The sequence below is a fragment of the Petaurus breviceps genome, unplaced genomic scaffold (genome assembly GCF_028583685.1).
Source record: "Petaurus breviceps papuanus isolate PSGF00001 unplaced genomic scaffold, PetGlider_PUasm1.0 179, whole genome shotgun sequence".
Taxonomy (NCBI): domain Eukaryota; kingdom Metazoa; phylum Chordata; class Mammalia; order Diprotodontia; family Petauridae; genus Petaurus; species Petaurus breviceps.
In genome coordinates this window covers 4,499,407-4,518,993 of record NW_027185779.1, presented here as the reverse complement: position 1 = coordinate 4,518,993, position 19,587 = coordinate 4,499,407, and the positions used below count along the sequence as shown (strand labels likewise).

The following is a 19,587-nucleotide window of genomic DNA, read 5'->3' as shown; positions in this document are numbered from 1 at the left end:
TTATTTAGGTGCTATGGGGCCAAAAGTATAAACATCATACATTTGGGAAAAAAAATTCTTATGCACTGTTTGCCTTAAACAATAAAACTACCCAGACAGATGTCAGTTTTTAAGAAAATGTGCTTTCATGTATAACCTTTATCAGATTGCTTGTCTTCTTGGGGGGTGGGGGGAAGGAGAGAGGGAGAAAATTTGGAACTCAAAATCTTATTTTTAAAAATGAATGTTGAAAACTTGCTTTACATGTAATTGGAAAAAATAAAATACTATTTACCAAAAAAAATGTATATGCTGTCACCCACATAACAATACACTTTCCTCCCTGAAATGCCTTATTTCAGGTAAAGAAAGAGTAGACTTACCCTGCAGGCCTCCTGGTGAATATTGGCACTATCTCTTCAACTGTAGCTGAGCCAAGAACTCATCATTTCTTCCAGGGGAGTCCCAACATTTGTGAATTGGGATGTTTAAACTATTATAAGTATATCTAAAAATGTATTTTCAAGCTTCTTTCCAACAGCTTTTGCTTTATTTCTAGTTTGCTCATTCTGGCAATAGCAAATTTGTCTGTACTGCAATAGGACTTGTGTTTTGTAGAAATTATTTTCACAACATTCAGGAGACAAGAGACCTTGGTTTTACTTTAAAAATGACAAACTGCATGTTCATTTGATTTGGAAAGAAACACTGGAAGAAGTTAATGTGAATCTAAACTTGTGTTAACTATACTCAGACTTGAACAACATAGGAACATAAGCATTTCTGTGGCAAAGAATTATAATAGGCCCAGGTTCAGATTCCACCTCTGACACATACGTGGTTTGAATACTGGTGGGTCACTTAACCTTTCTGGTCCTCCGTTCCTCATCTGTAAAATGGGAATAATACCTAGAATGCCTACTCCATAGCTCTGTTCTGGGTTGGGGGGACCCCTGCTTTTTGTTTCTCACACAAGGTGTTCCGTCTCTTCAGTCCATGCATTTGCATTGGTTGTCCCCCATTCCTAGAATCCCCTCTCCCTTTTCTGACTTCTCAGGCATTCTTCAAGTGTCAGCTAAATCCTGGCTTCTACAAGTACCCTTTCCTGGTCCCTCTTAACTCCTTCCTTCTAAGATTGCCTCTTTCTTTTACTGTATTTATCTTGTTCATACATAGTTATTTGAATGTTCTCTTCTCCACCCCCTACCCACCCACATTAGAATGTAAGTTCCTTGAAGGCAGGGAGTATTTTTACCTGTCTTAGTATCCCCAAACTTAGCACAGTGTTTGTCACATTGGAAGCACTTGCTGACTTGATAACTTTAAGGCATTACCTAAATGAGAGTCATTTGCACAATGCATTTAGATCAGTTTTTCCTCAAAATGAAGAGCAACCCTGTAGAGCATTTTGGTCTCACTGTTGTTACATTTTGAAGATAATGTCCTCTGGATGTTACATGAGCTGCCTAATGCCACACAATGCTGTTAGCAGAATAGTGTTTAAAACTTCTAGCCCTCTTGAGTTTCTAGCTTTGGCTAGGCAGTGAGTCATGCTTTTAACATTTAGTAAGAATGTGCCTTTCTTTCTTATTCTTCACATATCCCTGATTGTTTTGTTTGTGTTTGAGGAAGAAAGCCCACAGACATATCATAATTATTTTCCTTATTTGTCCCTCAGATGCTATCTTTCCCATACTTATTCTATTCTTTCTTTCTTTTTTGGAGGGCAATTGGGGTTAAGTGACTATTCCAAGGTCACACAGCTAGTAAGTATTAAGTGTCTGAGGCCAGATTTGAACTCAGGTCCTCCTGACTCCAAGGCCGGTGCTGTATTCACTGGGCCACCTAGCTGCCCCTATTCTATTCTTCATAAGTGGTGAATGTCCATTCTTGATCATTTCTCCATCTTATCCCTGTTTCTTTTTTTAATTTAGAAACCACATCCTTCCCAGATGATTTTTTTCCCCTAATCTGACTGTCCCTTGTCTTGCACTTCAAACTACATTTAACTAGTCTACTCCACCAAACCTGATTTTTCACCATTGGATTCACTTCCCATATTACTACTTTCCCTTTCCCAGTAAATGGTGGTGTAAACACTCTTAAGCAAACACTGATGACCTGCTCCCTTTTCTATCTACTTGGAATTCAAACCTAAACCCTGGTAAGTGCAGCAAGAGGTGAGTTAACTTGCATTCCAATGCTACTACACCATCACTATTTCCACTCCCCTTCAAATAACCATCAAAAAGTAAATAATAAATTTTAGATCTAAATGTATTTAGCAGCTAAACATTGATAGTGTCCTTCCTTTCTATCTCATTCAGTTGTCCTTTCTTGTCTTTCTCAATTTATCTTGTTTTAATTTTTCACCAGCTATGATTTATTGTTACCTCTGTTCTTGAAACCATAGTCTCAGCATCTCACAAAAAATGGTAGTTAGCTCTGATGAAACAAAAGCACTTTTTTTAGATTTGAGCTTCTTTTGTTTTATCCTCTAAAAAAAGCAGATTTATAGGCACAAGTATAAAACTAACAAACATAGCAAATTGATGATACAAATTCATTGCTATTTTATAATAGCAATTTGTAGAAGATTTTCCAGTTGTTTTGCAAAAACATGTTAAACATTGTTTAAAATTTAAAAGGCTGCTTTAGTAGTCTGCCTGATATGGGGCCACTTATTTGAATTTAATTTCTACCCTAAATGAAAATGTTCAGTGTTGGCCTGAACATAAGCAGTATTTTCCTTCCATCCCCACTCACCCAGACTGCTATTATTTTTCATTGCATTCACATTGTTTTTCTTTTCAAAAAAGATTGAGATAGGCAATCTGTATGTAAAGCAAGAGCATGTCTAATGTGTTTTAAATGGAAAATAGACTATTAAAATTAGTAACATTTTTAGATCAGAGATGATATATAGAGTGGAAGAGGCAAAGCATGAGATGGTATCTAGACAGAGACAGCATTTGACACAAAAAGAAAGTCTTCTGCGAAATGAAATTGTAGAACTAAAGGTAACTGCCATCACTACTCTAGAATTCATTAAGCACCTATGTGCCCCAATCTGTACTGAATAGGTACCTTTTTCATGTGTGTGAATGTATATGTATGTATGTATGTGTATACATCCCCTTGTTCCCCCCCAAGATTACAGCTGCCCCTGAAGGTTCTGCCTCTGAGTAGCATGCTGCTTGGCAATGTGTAATGCCAAGCAAAGGCAACTTCCCAAGGTTCAAAATACCAGCATAGGTGCTTTCCATTTTATTCAGTGAAAAATTAAGAACAGAGAAAATCGAAATATAGCATAATTCAAAATACATCATCCACCAAGTATAATTCAATAATCTCCAAGTACTACTCCACCCCTGGGCATTATAATTCATTTAGTCAATCCCAAAGACCCTCTTCTAAGTACTACTCCACCCCTAGGCTATACATTCATCTAGTCCATCACAAAGCCCCTCTTCTCAAATGGAGATTAGTTTCCAATCATAAGTAAAGTACATTCATTTGTTCAATCACAGAGCACAAAAAAGTCAAAAGTTCCCCACCCTTGGATCATAATTGAATCTACCCCAGAGTTACAACAAGCTTAAGCACAGCATTTAATACCCAAATAGAGGTCTTTTCTTCATCTTGACCTGAGGCAAGTTCTTAGCAATCTTTGTTCCTGGGGAGACAAAGCTTAGCAAGGCCACAAGATACATTGCCAGTGTCTTCATTAATTCATTCTCTGTCTGCAGAACAGTCCTAGGACCCCTGAAAACATTAGCAAAACCCTCTTCCAGGATTTCTGTAAACATATAACAAGAAAATCCTTCTTCAGGGCTTCTGAGCCAACAGCAAAGTTCCAGGACCTCTGCAACAACAGCATTGGCCTTCACCAGTGGGCACAATTCACTCTCTGTCTGCAGAACAGTCTCAGGAGCTCTGAACCAACAGCAAGGTTCCAGAATCTCTGCAACAACAGGACTTTTTTTCACCAGTGGACAAATCTGGCAAAACAACATCAAAACAGACAAAGTACCAGCATAACAGCCATGTCTCCTCAGTCCTTGGCAGCTCTGGGTGGCAGCTCTCAAAAGTCCTGGGCAATTCAAACTGGCCCTCAGCAATCCTCTCTGCCTCCAAGATGCTGCTTCCAAAAAGTTCTTCTGCCTCTCTCTTTTCTTGTGTCTCTCTAAGTTTACGTCACCAGCTCCTCCCAGTTCAGCACTCTCTTTTCACATCAACAAGTCCATCCCACAAGTGGGATTCACAAGCTCTGAGTTTTAACACAATCGATCCAAAAACCAAGCCAATACAGGGGGATCTTTAAATTCCATTACTATTACACAATGCTGTACTTTCAGGTGCCAGGACTAGCATTCCCTTCTGCTCTTGGTCAGTTCCTTGAAGCTACTTCCTTGCTGCCTCTCTGTTTGTGTCTTTCTGAAAAATATGTTTCTGTTTCTGTTTCCAACCTGTAGTCACTGCCTCTTTGCATCCATATCTGTCTACTAAATGTGAGTCTGCTTCCTATTGGATGCAGACTCTGATGCAAAGGGCGGTGTCTGAAGGAAGTGGGGGGGGAGGGTATCTTTCCCTCCTCAGTTCTCCTTCCCTCTGGTTTAGGTGCAAAGGCCTCCTCCACCAATCTGTTCCCCATCCCAGAGCTGGTGGGCTCAGTCTTTTAAGAGCCATCAGAGTCATAGCCAGTCTTCCTCCAACCAATGGCCTTCTCCCTTCTAGTCTACTCAAGAAAAACCTGATTGACTAGATGGTAGCATGTCTCTGTGTTTTGTTAACACATTAATAACTTGTTACCTCTGTTGTCTGCTAATGGCTTTGGAGTCAGGGAACTGCACAGAGGGTAAGGAGAGAAATCTTTCAGTCAGAAACCAACCATCCCCACTAGATAAGCATTAAATTGTCTTTCATTTGTCTTACTGATTTAGTTACCTTATTTTGTCTGATCTGTAATACGTTATAACCTTCTACCTTAAAATGAAATCAAAAGACTGAATTTCTGGTCCATATTTCAGACATAATACTACCATTCAGCCTGAGGCAGATGTCCCTGTTAACTGTTTTTCATTATAGAGAAGGTTTGATTTGAAGCAATAAAGCTTTGGTTTAAGTTTCAAACATTTTATATTTCTAGACCAAATCCCAGTTGCTTCAAAATAGTTTGTATTTATGCGACATGACATGGTTTCAGTGTTTGATTTTGGCTCATCTGTAAAAATCCAGTCAGAGGTTTTAGAGGAGCTCAGAGGGTGCTATCTAAGTTACTCACCAAGTAACTCTGAGCAGTACCCCCCCTCTGTAGGCATACCCATAGTATTGTTGATCTTTCAGCAAGCTATAGCACCTCCCTACTTGATAGAGGAACAAATCTTATCTGATGGGTTTTAAAAACTGAAGAATGATTAAACAGCTACTCCTCCAGCTGCTTTTGAATGAAGGAAACTCAAAGCATGCAGAAACCTGAAACACCTGTAATGGTGCTAATTGGCTTTTGGCTTGGCTCAAAAAGCAACTTTGCCTTTCAGTTCCAAATCTTAGCATTAGAGAGGAAAAAAATCAATGTAATTTTTAAACTAGAAGTGACTGCAATTATCTGGCCTTTGCCCTACCCCCCTTGAAAATAATTCACTCCCTCAGTTCTCCTTCTTTTGTATCCATTGATGAATTTTTTAAAATTTTATTTCTCAAAATAAGGATGATAATGATAATACTTTTAAACAGATGCCCTACATCTGTGGAAAGGAACAGAGGGAGAGGGAAAAGTCCATTTATTTTGAAATCAAACTGATAAGGATCTTGCAAGTCTAAAATGTATGGGGAATGGTTATTGTAGTATATAAAGCAGGAAATCCTAATTGACTTTTAATAGCCCTTGAACAACGACTTTTTGACAGTCAACCTTCCCCTGTCTTGATAACATGAAGGACTGTGAAATCATCTTTTTGGAACTTTAAAACACCCTCATAGTAGCACAGCTCAATGTGTATAGATTAAAATAAAAAAGGAAATCTACAAACTCTTTTTCTCTCCTGTAGAGAGTCATAGGCAGCTCTCTTTCCCTTTCATTCTTTGCTTCTCTGATCTATGCCATCAAGGAAAGCCCAAGCACAAAGTGGAAGCCTGCAGAGAAGGGGAGGGACTTTTGCTTCCTTTCTCCCTCAGATGCAGAGAGAGCCAGTGTTGCTTTTCCTCACCAGTCTGATAGCTGAAAGAATTTACAGTAGTTTTTAGACCCAGACCCTGGTCTGGGCATAGAGTGCCCACTGCTCTGGTGTCCCAGCCCCTGCTCACTACTTCCACTGGGAGCTCCTTGTCTCTCAGCTCCAGCAATAAGAAGTTAGAAAACACAAGTCATTATTTCTTGCTTCCTTTCTTTTGTCACAAGGGGATTAGTAGGACCCTAATGGTTATCTCATTTCTAGCATGGGGTCTCAAATTATGTTTCCCCTGATTTGATCCCTTGTGAAATGACCCATGGAAAGATTTAGAGGCAGCAAAAATAAAGCATAATTTCCCCAGATTATGCTTAAAAATAATTTAGATTCAACATCATCAAATAATGTTGTTGGGTATTTTGTTTTATGTACTACTGCTTTAGCTGATGGCATAGATAAGACTTATGATTTGGGTAGGGATTGGACTAGATACCACTTGGGATCCCTTTGAACTCTTAAATATGAATCTGAGTTAGTCCTAAAACCTGCTGTGATAGCAGGACTCCCACAACTCTTCCTATAGTTGTACCTTCACACTTTCTACCAAGCACAAGCTTCCCAGGGGACTCTTTTCCTAAATGACTGTCATCTCTCCACATTTCATCTTCACACTCTAGTTCACGCCCTCATCCCCTCTAGTCAGACTAATTGATCTTCCTGCCTCAAGTCTCTCCTTTCTCCAGTCCATGTGTCCACATGGCTGTCAAAGTGATTTTCCTAAAGTGCAGGATTGACCATGTTAACTTCCCAGCTCAATCAGTTCAAGTTAAGAAGTTCTTATTTAGCTCTTCTTCCTCTGTACCCAGCTCTATGCTAAGCACCAGAGGCACAAAGAGAGACAAAAAACAGTCCCTTCTCTCAGGGAGCTCAGAGTCTAATGGAGGAGGAGGCATACTGTTTTCAGCATGTAAACAACTATGTACACAGAAGATACAGGATAAACTGGAGGTCATCTTTAGTGACCAGTATCTCCCAGTCACCAGATCAAATACAGAATCCTCTATTGGGTGTTTTAATCCTTGAGCAACCTGCCTTTCTGGCCTTGTTATAGGCATTTCTCCCTTTCTACCTCTATTCCATTCAAGCTGACTTCCGTTCTCTGTCTCACCCACAACCTACTGTCTCCATACCTGGAATGCCTTCCCTCTGTCCCATCCCCCCACCTCCTACATGAAGCCTTTCTTGATCTCTCTCATTATTTAGTGCCACACACACACACACACACACACACACACACAGTCACCTTGTATTTATTCTGTAAATGTTATGTATATAAATTTACATGTTCATACTACTTTCCCTGATAAAATGCAACCTTCTTGACTACAGGAATGATTTCATTTTTGTCTTTGTATTGCCATAATGCCTAGCTTAATAAATGCTTATTGATTGATTCTCTTCAAGAAGAATATAACTAGGTGGCACAGTGAATAGACCACTGGCCCTGGAGTCAGGAGGACCTGAGTTCAAAACCAGCCTCAGACACTTAACACAAAAACTAGCCGTGTTACCTTGGGCAAGTCACTTAACCCCAATTGCCCTTCAAAAAGACCAAAAAAAAAAAAAAAAGAATTTAACCTCCCAGTGTCGCACCTGTAAAAATATGTGCTGGCCTAGGTAGCCAGGAAAGCAGTCTAGCATCCTCTGACTCTGAGAGCCATCAGTTCACATTTATTTGATTTCTCCCTTAAATTCCATTTTTCCTTAGGTTCACTAACACTAAAAGTGATTTTAGGTTCCATTTATGAAAAATTAGCAATTAGTGTCTTTTATTTATACAGGCAGTAGCCTGTACTTTGTGGAAAGTTTAGATATTACCAACATGTTGACAGGTTAATTTGCAAAGGATATAAACTTAAAGATGTTCCTTAAGTTTGGGTTCATCCATGTATGAGAATTCCTTTGGAAATGTTGCACATGGGTTTGGCTAGAATCCAGTGAGCAAATTATACTACTGGGTTCTGCCAAGACTCTAAATATATGCTAGTTTGAGAATTACATTCAACAATTCTTTTCTTGATAAAATGAATTAAAAATAGCCTTAGAAGCATAGGAAAGACCTTCATTCCTATCATTAGAATCAAGACAAAATGAATTGATTTTTATCCTTCGTTGTGTTGTAAGTATAAATATAAACCTGCCATTTCCTAAATTTAATACCAAGATTTCTATTGCTATTTTTTTGTTCTATTCACTAAGAGTCAGGTTTCCCAAATGATGTCCGGTGTGCAGTCTCTCATAGGAGCTGAGAGACAGCTCCGTCAGGAGCTAGAACAGGCAGAGGTGGAAAAAAAGGAGTTAATGGAACTTCTGAAGAGCCTACAGGACTATAGGTTAACAACTGCAGATGAAAATGAGAAACCAACCAGCTTCCACTTAGACACGACTGGAAGTGTGAAAAAAAAAAATCCAGGGAAGTGACAATCATCTAAAGAAGGTATTGCTTTTTGATTAGAGGCATGACTCCAATATTCCTTCACTGTACCTACCTATCTTAAATTTAGTGGAACACCTTGCTATCAAATCTAGACATTTTAACGTAAAACAAGGAAAAAATATCATTAAGCTACTTTCAAGAAAAGAGTCCACCTCAACCTTTGCCCTTAATACGTTAATCATCTCATCATTTATTAGTATTTTCTTCCTCTTGAAATTACTTTTTAGTACTTATATTTAATTTAGTTTTTGTCTTTGTAAATCTATGTAAATCCAGTATCTAGGCCAGGGCCTTAAACACAGTAAGTATTTAATGGATATTTGTTAAAATAAGTTGAAAATCTATTTCTCACAAGTTTTGATTTTCCTCTATTTTGTTATCATTACAAGAAGGGAATTTAAAATAATTGGTTTTTAATTCCCTTCACTAAAATTCTTTTTTGCCTCATCTTTGTATGAAGGTTTCACTGAGCTCTTAGAGAGTACACTAATCAAGGACAAGCCCTGCAGGTTCTGCCAGTAGATGGAAGACTGGATTCAGGATTGAAGAGATCACTGCTCACTTAGTCTAAAAAGACTTTGAGTATAGGAGCTAAATTGGGAGAGGCTCATGGCCAGGTTTGCCAGGGTGTGTTAAAGACTATGACCATAGCAACTCCAAAAGGAAGGATCTGCCACATAGAGCCTCTGAGGTTTGTATCAGTGAAGGGCATGCTCCTACCAGCAGTGTCACAGATCTGTGAAGTGTTGTGTATGTGAAATAAATACACACACATATGTATACATATATGTATTTTTTTAATATAAGAAACATTTGCTAGTGAAAACTATATTTTAAATCTAGCCTGTCAAATATACCCAAAGTAAAGTGCCATTAATAGCCTCTCATTTATATGTTTATTTCAACTCCATTTTTACTGAACTGTTAGTCCATTATGTGGTGAAAAACAAGGACCTACTAAAAAACTGTTGAATTTGAGAGTAGAAATGGCCTTTATAGATCATCTAATTTAACTAGTAGAGAAATGCACGTATAGAGAGCATGCTGTCTAAAACAACAATATACTAACAAGTCGTTGATTTTGGGGTAGGAGGTGGATTTAACTGTGCTTATAATAAATTAAGTTTAGCAGGGGGTTTTTATTTGTTTTTTTCTTTTAGCCCTTATGTGCAAGACATAATAAAATGGAGAAATTCAAAGGAATTCCTTTATTCCCAGGGTAATCTATATAATGAAATTGGGGAAAAGATAAACTATGAAATATTATTTCAATTTGATGACTCTCCACTGTGAATCTCAGAAACACAGAACTAAGTAAGAATTCTTTCAACAGTACACCTGACAAGTACTCAGCCACTGGTTGATGATTTCAAGTGAAGAAGAACCCACTTGCATTCAGGGCAGCATATCCACTTTGAGATAGCTTTGATTATTACAAAGCTTTTTCTTGTATATTAAGCCTATGATCTCCCTCTTTGTATCTTCTGCCTGTGCTCCTAGATTTTTTATCTTTTAGAACCAAACAGAACAAATCTAGTCCATCTTCCATGTGACAGTACTTCAGATACTTTAAGAAATTAAACAGCCCCATTTCCTTCACTTTTCTTCCAATATGCCATGATTTAGCATCCCATCCAAATCTTGGTTGCCTCTCTGCAGATAACTCTGTAGCTACTTAATATCCTTCATAAAATTTGATGCCTAGACCTGAAAAATAGGTAGTGTAACCAAGGCTAAGTCCCTATACTGGATACTACTTTTCATTATTGTAGCCTAAGACTTAGTAAGTAGATAGAGGGCCAGCCTTGGAGGCAGAAGAACTGGTTAAAGAACTGATTCTGCCATATACTGGCTGTGTGTCTATGCCACCTAAGCTTGCACTTAGAAGCACGTGGGTGTCACAGTGGGTAGAGTACTAGGCTTGGAAGAAGACTTTTCCAAATCCTACCTCAGACACTTAAGAGCTGTGTAACCATGGGCAAGTCACTAAACCTCTTTGTGCTTCATTTTTCTCATCTATAAAGTTGCAATAATGATAATACCTACCTCCAAGGGTTATAGTAAGGATAAAAATGAGATGAAATATATATAAAGCTTTTTACAATCTTTAAGGCATTATATTGTTAGCTATTACTTACCAATTTGCTCTAAGCCTAAAAGGTTTTTATAGGCATTGATGGAGGGAGTTTCCACACTAGCAATTCCACATTTTGATGAAATCCCAGATTTTTACTTTCAATAAAGATAGGATTCAGTTTTTCTGGCCATCATATAAAATTGTTGAAGACTCCATGTGGTATGATGAATAGAGAGCTAGCCTGGGAATCGCAAATATTTGAGTTTAAGCTCTCACCTCTATCTCATGCTAGCTTTGTGACTCTGGGCAAATTGCTTAATCTCTTAGCAGATCAGGCAATCCTAAGATTTTAAGTTGCAGAGCAACTGTTTCCTCACGAGGATTTACCTCTGCCAGTTAAACCACAGGTCCAATTTTTTTTTTTAAATCACACTGCTGACTCATTGAACTTGCAGTCCATAACCCCCCCCCCCCCCCAGATCTTTATTAGGTAAACTGTTATCTATACATGCCTCCCCACTTCTAACTCCATATCATACTGGTGAAATAGGATGATTGTATCAAGTATAAAACTTTACATTTATCTCTATTAAAGATTAATCTTATTAGATTTGATAAGGTTGCTATCTATGTCTTTATTAAAACAGCAGAGGAGGACTGAGTGCAGGTCTTTGGGGCACGCTACCAAGATGTCAACATCATTGAACCATTGATGAGCCCAGCCATTCCACCAGGTCCAAATTGACCTAACCATACTATCATTTAATCTACAGGCATCCTGTCCACCAGGATGACACATTTTGTCAAATGGTTTGCTAAGATCTAGCCAAAATATAACTATAGCATCTCCCTAATCTGGTAACTGTCAAAAATGGGAAGAATTTATCTGCCATTAACTGTAATTGATGAAGTAGGTGCTTTGTGATCAGTTTCTTTTCTTAGTGGTCCTTAGTTAAGTGTCCTTTTAATAATATGTTGTAGAATATTTCCAGGAATCCAACTTAGACTCTGATCTATATTAAGATATCTTTTCTTTTCCCTTTTCTGAAAATCAGGACATTTTTATTTCTCTAGGCCTAAGGCCTCTCTATTTGCTATGATATTTCAGTGGTCATTAGGAGTGGTACAGCAATAACATCCACCAGATATTCCTTCTTTTGCCCAGAGTTTTAGTAGTTGGTCTGAACCTGGTAATTTGATCTTACCAAGGACATCTCTCTTTATGACAGATCCCCCGAGTTTCAACTCCCAATTAGCCATTTTTGTTCTCATTTTTTTAGTTAAAAGATAATATTCCTTCCCAGAGAAAAGAGAAGCAAAATAAAGAGTTGAGCAGCTCTGTCATCTAAATCATACTTTTTAGCCAGGATTTTTATGTTTTCCAGGTTATTCCTGTGGTTCTGTGCTTATGTTCATATGGTCTGTAGTGTGCTGCAGTGAAAATACTGTCTCTCTTTACAGATCTCCACCATCCTTCCCTCTCTGGTTCCTGTATTTTTTCAGATGAACCTATCTTTATAATAGGCTCTCCCTTTCACCCTTCCCTTTCCCCTGCCACAAAAAAAAATTTTACTTATTCTGGTTTCTTAAAAGTATACTCTTCCAGAATCATATTCCAATCATGGGTCCCACCCCACCAAGTCTCATTGATACTTGTGATGTGAGACTTGCTTCCTTGCAATAGGATCTCTAATTCATCCAAAATGTTTCCCATATTTTGTAATTTTGTATGTAGACATACAAAACTAATTTTTTCCTTTGACTTCAACTACAAATTTCTGGATAATTCTACTGATATTTTTCTTCCTAATCAGGGTTCTCAAACTTTTTGATCTCAGGATCTCTTTATACTCTTAAAAATTTAGGACCCCTCTAGGAAGCTTTTTATATGGGTTATAGCTTGATATTTACCACATTAGTTATTAAGATGTCTAAACATTATTATGAAAAATAATTCTGACCTCAAGGACCCCCTGAAAAAATCTCAGGATCCTGGTGAGGTGGCAGGGATAGTGGGAATCTATGTTCTGTTTCTAAGGTGGTGGATATATTTATGCATATTTTCCCCACTGCCCTTCCTTTTCATTTAAAGTGCTTTTAGTAAGATTTTTATGACTCAAGGCAAATATACTTTTGCCTTTTCTAAGTTATTGATAAAAAGTTAACTAGTTCAGGGCTAAACACAGACTTTGGAGGTACAGCAGTGGCAACTTCCTGTCATGTGGACATTGAACAATTAACAACTGCTCTTTGAATTTGGCTATCCTACCAGTTCTGAATCCATTATTGTTACTGCCTGGTCTATATTTCTCTGTTTCCTCCACAAGAATGATAGGGTTCTCAGTTAAGCTATTTCCACAATATTCCCATCATCTCTTCTTTTAGTTATCCTGTCAGAAAGCCAACGAAGCTCATTTGTTAGTTATCCCACACTCCCTTTTGACCCAAGCCCTATCTCTTCTTTGGTCTTACTTTTCTCCCAGTACATCTAAACAAATCCTTTGCATTGTCCTTGGTTTCTCTTTCCAGCACCAGTTCATTCTGAACTTTAGCACTCCTGACAAGATTTTTACAAGACCATGACATGCTTTTATATTCATCTGCTGTTACCTGAGCTGGCTTGCATCTTCTGTATAATTATCATTTAATCTAAAGTTGTAAATAGAAGTCCATCAGACTCTTGAGACAAGTTTTGTTCACTGGAATTGTTTCCCTTTATGTTTGCAGAATTTCATTCTTGAGACTTTCCTATTCCCCCTTGAGGTAATATCTGCTATAGAATTTTAATCCAATAAATGCCTGGATAATTAAATATTTCTCATTGCAACTTTACCATGCCTTTGTGTGGCTTATGATCTGCTTCCCAGACTAATCTCTTTCCTCTCTGGTGATCTATATTCCACTGACAAAATCTCGTTTATTCTATTCCTCCACTGACCTTTACTCAAATGGTTCCATACTTTGTTCTTCTAGTTCCTGGATATCCTCGTTAATTTGTACTTTTTTAATGTACAGTGCTAGGCCACCCCATTTTGCCTTTCGTATTTCTTTTGAGTAAGGTATACCCATCAAAAGACATTAGTCATAGTTTTCATCCCAAAAAAGTCTCAGCAATTTCTGAGGTTACATTTGCCTTCTTGCATGAGGTCTCTAGTCCGTTTGTTACCTATGTAATGGATAACCGAGAGAGTAAGAAAACAAAATCAATAATGCTTCGATAGGAGTGTTCATTAACTGGCTGGGGCTGCCTCTCAGAGGGGAAGACAGTCCTGAGCTTTCTGTTAGACATACTTTTATAGACAATGTGATTTCTAGCAACAGAAAATATTTCTAAGGGGATGCAGTGCCTTTAGCATTGTTTCTATTGAAGCAAAGCTTTCTCAGTATTATTCTTTTTTTTTTTTTTAAAGCAATTGGGGTTAAGTAACTTGCTCAAGGTTACACGGCCAGCTGTTTCTGGGTGGGTGCTAAGTGTCTGAACCCGGATTCAATCCCCAGGTCATCCTGACGCTGGAGTCAGTGCTACCTGGCCGCCCCTCTCAGTATTATTCTTATTGAAGCTAAACTCAGTATTATTCCTATTGAAGCAAAGCCTTGGATACAAACATAAACAGACCTGAATCCGTGGGAATCTGTGGCATATTTTTAGCAACACAGGTGAAACATTTCTTTACTATTGGGGCCTATTAGGTGGTTTCCAAGGAACCTAGTAGGGGTCCCCTCTAGCAGGTTTAAGGGGACTTTGGTGTATAATTTCTGGTGGGCACTTCACCTATTAGGGCACTTGTGTTCACAGATAGTTGGAGCTATTAGTTTCACTACTGGCTTTTTCATGTCAATTAGCCAATAAGCATTAAGTACCTATTATGTGCCAAGTACTCTGCTGGGCTCTGTGTTTACAAAGAAAGGAAAAAGAGGGTTCCTGTGGTCAAGGAACTCACAGTATAGTGGGATAGGCAATATACAAACAGCTGTGTACAGATAAGCTGTATAACAGGAAAAAGTGGAGATAATAAGCAAAGGGAAGACAGTAAGTAGCATTGAGGGAAGAGAGGAAAGTTTTCTTGTGAAAGAGGGAACTTAACTGGGACTTAAAAGAAGCCTAGATGTAAAGATGAGGGAGAGAGTTGCAAGTAAGAGACAGCTAATAAGAATGGAGGATAAATTGTACTGAGGAGAGACTTCAGGCAGACCCACCAGCAGGCAGTTGCCATAGTACAGGCATGAGGTGATGAGGGCCTTTTAACAGGGTGGTAGCAGTGTCAGACGAAAGAAGGGAGCGTAGGTGAGAGATGTTATGAAGGTAAAACTGACAGGCCTGGACAACAAGTGAGCATTCAAGGAGTTTGCCTAAATTGCAAGGCTAGATGACTGGAAGGATGGGGGTTCCGTTGAATGTAATAGGAAAGGAAGAGAGAAGGTTGGGGAGTGGGGAGGGGTGTGTGGGAGAGATGAGTTCAACTCTGGATATGTTGAGCCCAAGATGTCTGTAAGACATTCAGTTAGAGCTGTCTAGTAGACAGCTGAAGAAGTTAAACTGGAGATAAAGAAGAGATGATGGTTAAAACAAATAGATTTGAGAATCACCAGCATAGAAATGTTAAATGAATCCATAGGACATGATGAGACTACCAAGTGAAATGTTATAGAGAGTAAAGAGAAGACAAAGGGGCGGCCAGGTGGCTCAGCGAGTAAGAGCACCGGCTCCAGTGTCGGGATGACCTGGGGATCGAATCTGGGCTCTGACACTTAGCACCACACCCAGAAATAACTGGCCATGTAACCTTGAGTGTACTTAACCCCGATTGCTCATTAAAAAAAAAAGAGAGAGAAGACAAGAGGTTCCAGGACAGGGCTCTGGAGGATATCCACTTAATAGCTGAGACATAAACAAAGATCCAGCAAAGAAGATTGAGGAGCAATCAAATAGGTAAGAAAAGAACCAGGATAAAGTAATGTCACAAAACCCTAGAGAGTATCAAGGAAAAGTATGGCCAAGACAGTCAAAGACTGCAGGAGAAATCAAGAATTAAGATTGAGAAAAGGCCATTAAATGTAGCAATTAAGAAATCATTGATAACCTTTGAAGACAGCAGCTGAATGATGAGATCAGAACCCAGACTAAAAAGTTAGGAGGAGAAAGGAAAAGGAAGTAGAGGCATCAGTTGCAGGTGGCCTTCTCAAGGAGTTTATCCACAAAAGGGAAAAGAGATAATGAAACAGTAGCTAGTAGGGATGGACGGAGGAAGGTTTTTGATGGTGGAGACACAGACATGTTTGCAAGACAGTAGGCAGAGTTTGAAGTAAAAAATGGAGATGATAGGGTAATCTGCTGGAGAAGAGATGGGATGGAATAGGATCATCTGTCCATGTAGAGAAGTTTGCCTGAAAAAGGAGATAATGGTAGAAGGCGCCTGAGTGATGAGATGGCGTATTCAGAAGAGGAGGAAGCTCTGAGCAAATGTTCTCTTATTTTTTTCAGTGAAATAGGAGATAAGGTTTTCAGCTGAGAGGGTAAGGGAATGCTATGGGAGGCTTGAGGAGGGATGAATCCTTGGATTTTGTATCCTGTTCACGTCTCGATGCCTCAAATACTATTCTTCCTCCATTGTAGCTATTCTTTATATTTGCCCAGGGGTAAAGGGTGAGGGGTGAGGAGGGTGTGGAACAGAATTTGCTTCCCCAGTCCTTCTTCATTTAAAGCCCTTTAGATTATATTTGCAAGACACCCAGTAAATATATTCTTACCACCATTTATTAGATGCGTTCCCATCTCTGGTCAGGAATGTGTCATCCCTATACTTTAAACCAAGATGCAGAAAGTAAAATCTCATTCTCAGACACTAACTTCTTAAACTATACTCTTTTCTGTATGTATTATATGTTCCAATAGTCTAAAGTGACCTGCCTAAGATTTCATAATCATTGACAATACTTTTTTAGGTTCTTTCTTGCAGTGTCATTTGTATGCAGATAAATGAATGAATGCATCAGAAATGTCATCTCGTTTTATGTGTCTTATGTATTCTCTTGTGTCTTGGATACAAGACTCTGGAAGACACAACTACTCTGCAAGACACATGTGACTTCCCTGTTGTAATTATCAAGTTGACAAAAAGCTGCAAGGACTCCACTAACTCTTCCTCTTCTTATCCCCCTTACTGGATGAGCTTATCTGATAGCTTCTATGGCTGAACTACAGTATGTTTGGGGAAAATGAGCAGCATCGAGCTCTGTCCTCTTCAGGAAGAACCTCAGATATGTACATCTCTCTTTTTCCTTCCCTTTGTGTCACACTCTTTCCTTTTTCATGATCCTGACAAGGGTCAGTTTCACAGCTCAGACCCCTCTTTACCTCAATAAAGCCTTTCCTCTCTTTCCTTTAGAATATTTCATCACCCCTTAATTACCTAGACTAAAGCATAGAGAAGCACTTTTCAAGACCTTTTTCTCCAGGAAAGAGATTGGTCTACAAGCAAAACAGATAGTAGTCCCTTGGCTATTGCAGAAATACAGACATCTGCACTCAGAGTCCCTCTACAATTTCCCCTACTTTTAACAGAGGTTAATGTTTTCAGCATTTTTTTTAAAAACTACTTTGTGGATGTTTACACCTCTGTCAAATACCTGGTTAAAACTTTTACTGCTAGTTATCACCTCCTAATAACTTGAGAGCCCCACTAAAGGTTTCAGATGAGGTACTACACAAGATAGTTGTGGGACTTGGTTGTTTTACATTAAATAGATCCAATCTAAACTCAGTCTAAGTATGGACCTTTTAAAACTATTCTGAATCTTTTGGGCAAAATAAAATCTGTATCTATGCAGTTACCCCATACTTTTATATTTTGTTTCTGGACAGGTGCTGCACAATCCTTCAACCTAGGAACATCCATAATGGATCTGTCACCTTATTGCAGTCATATGGACTTTGTAATCATTTGCTTCTAAATGTAGCATTTAATTGCAATTGTTATACTGAGTTATTAACTATAAAAATTTCTGAACAGTGATGCTACTTAGGAATGGAGTTAACTTCAGGCACTTTACAGCATTAAATCATTCTCTATATTTTCTTATTTAGATTTACATTTCAAGTACTTTAATCCCAAATGGAAATTATATTGTTTAGAAAACTGTCTGCATTGATGGTTTTTAAAGACATGTAGTATGCCATAGAATATGTGCCTTTTAACGTAATGGACTTGTTAGGCAACTTTCTATATCACTCGCATAATTAGTTACACTTAAGTAGGTAAACTTAATAGAAAAATATTCACTGCCTAATAAATGAACAGAGTTTTATGAGACTTGTGATAGTTATCATCTTTGGATATGCTACATTGCTATAATTGAGTTGGATTTATAATAGTGTTCCAAATAAACCTTTCTTTATAAATAACTAAAATAATCTTTTTTCCTCTTTTTTTTTTTAAAGCAATTGGGGTTAAGTAACTTGCTCAAGATTACTCGTCCAGTTATTTTGTGTGGGTGTTAATTATCTGAGGCCGGAATTGATCCCAGGTCTCCCAACTCTGGGGCCGGCACTCTTATTCACTGAGCCACCTGGCCGCCCCATTTTTTCCTCTTTCAAAAACTATTCTATGAAAAGACATCTTTTGAGGGGAAAGGTTATGAAGGGGAAAAGTCAACCAATGATTTTCATTTTTTCCATAGAAAACAATAAAAACAGAAACTACCTCATAATTCTTACTATTAAATCAAATGTCACTTACCTTTTACTACTTGTAAGTGTCAAACTCACGGACTTAGGGCAGTGCCTCTGCCTCTCCCTTTCTTGTCCATGCCATAAGTCCAAGGGCTGGCCTCTCCCTAGGCTGATCCCACCCTGATCAGCATGGGATCTTTCACTTGCTCCACTGCTATCCTGGACTGGTTGGTCAATCCTCCTTAGACCCCACAGGCTCAACCACCTTGATGCTGGGCTTAGTGCAGACAACCATCTGCCCTAAGTCCAGTGCAGCTCAGAATTTCTGAGCTCAAGACATCCATCAGCCTCTGCCTGCTTCCCCAGGAGCTGGGATTACAGGAGTGTGCCACCACACAGAGGTAACAATTCCTTTCATACAGTAACTAGAGTCAGAGAATTAACATTTGATATCTTTAATATCATCATAACTAGTTACAAAAGATCATATGAAATTATTTGAAATTGTTTACACTGAAGTCACATTACTTGTTTAAAATACATTAACAATAATCAGTGAAGAGGCAGCATGGTACAGTGGAAACAGATTTGGAGTCAGAGGACCAGGGTTCAAATCCCAATGGGGCTTACTGCCTGTGTAACCTTGAACAAGTCAAGTCATTGGACTAGATGGCCTCTAAGGTCCCTTCCAGCTCTAAATCTATGATCCCATGATTTCATGTTCTAAGAAAAACAGTACTGAAATGATACATCTGTTGGGAAATGGTCTTGGCCTTGTTTAACCACAACATATCCTGAATGTAGTTATCAAACGGAATTTGCTCTAAGGTAGGGACCACTCTGGGCTTCGCCTAAAATGGGTTATTTTTGAAAATACTAGAAAGATCTCTAGTTTTTATCTATAATGGTAAAGATCTTCTTGGGCTCCAGTGTACAAAGAAAAGGCATATAATCTAAACTGATTATTTTGATAGTTTATGTGTCTACAATTTAAAATACAGGCACAAAATCATAATCAGTTTTTCTTTCTAGTAATCAGTTGTGTTTTATGAATGCTAAATTCTGAATTTCAGTAAGCACTTGAACAGGCTTCATAATCGTCTTGCTTTCTTTGCATGCTTAGTTAATTTGAAAAAGGTTCTTTTTTTATCCAATTCAATCATTAACTCCAAAATGCATTAAGACCCTCAGAAGT

At 38.4% G+C, this 19,587-nt stretch overlaps 1 protein-coding gene across 8 annotated transcripts in view; it reads left to right on the top strand.

The window, feature by feature from the left end:
• LOC138160115 (E3 ubiquitin-protein ligase NRDP1-like) overlaps window positions 1-18,971 on the top strand; it is a 49,929-nt gene extending 30,958 nt beyond the window's left edge. For 3 of the 8 annotated variants that reach the window (XM_069086636.1, XM_069086630.1, XM_069086631.1), the window contains one exon: window positions 8,409-8,562. In XM_069086636.1, the coding sequence (XP_068942737.1) occupies window positions 8,409-8,427 (19 nt within the window). In that variant the 3' untranslated portion in view covers window positions 8,428-8,562. Of the gene's footprint in view, window positions 1-341; window positions 2,138-8,408; window positions 8,563-17,585 lie in introns of those variants that run through there. The other 5 variants (XM_069086637.1, XM_069086633.1, XM_069086634.1 and 2 more) reach the window with 4 other exon arrangements.
• The last annotated feature ends 616 nt before the right edge of the window (window positions 18,972-19,587 follow it).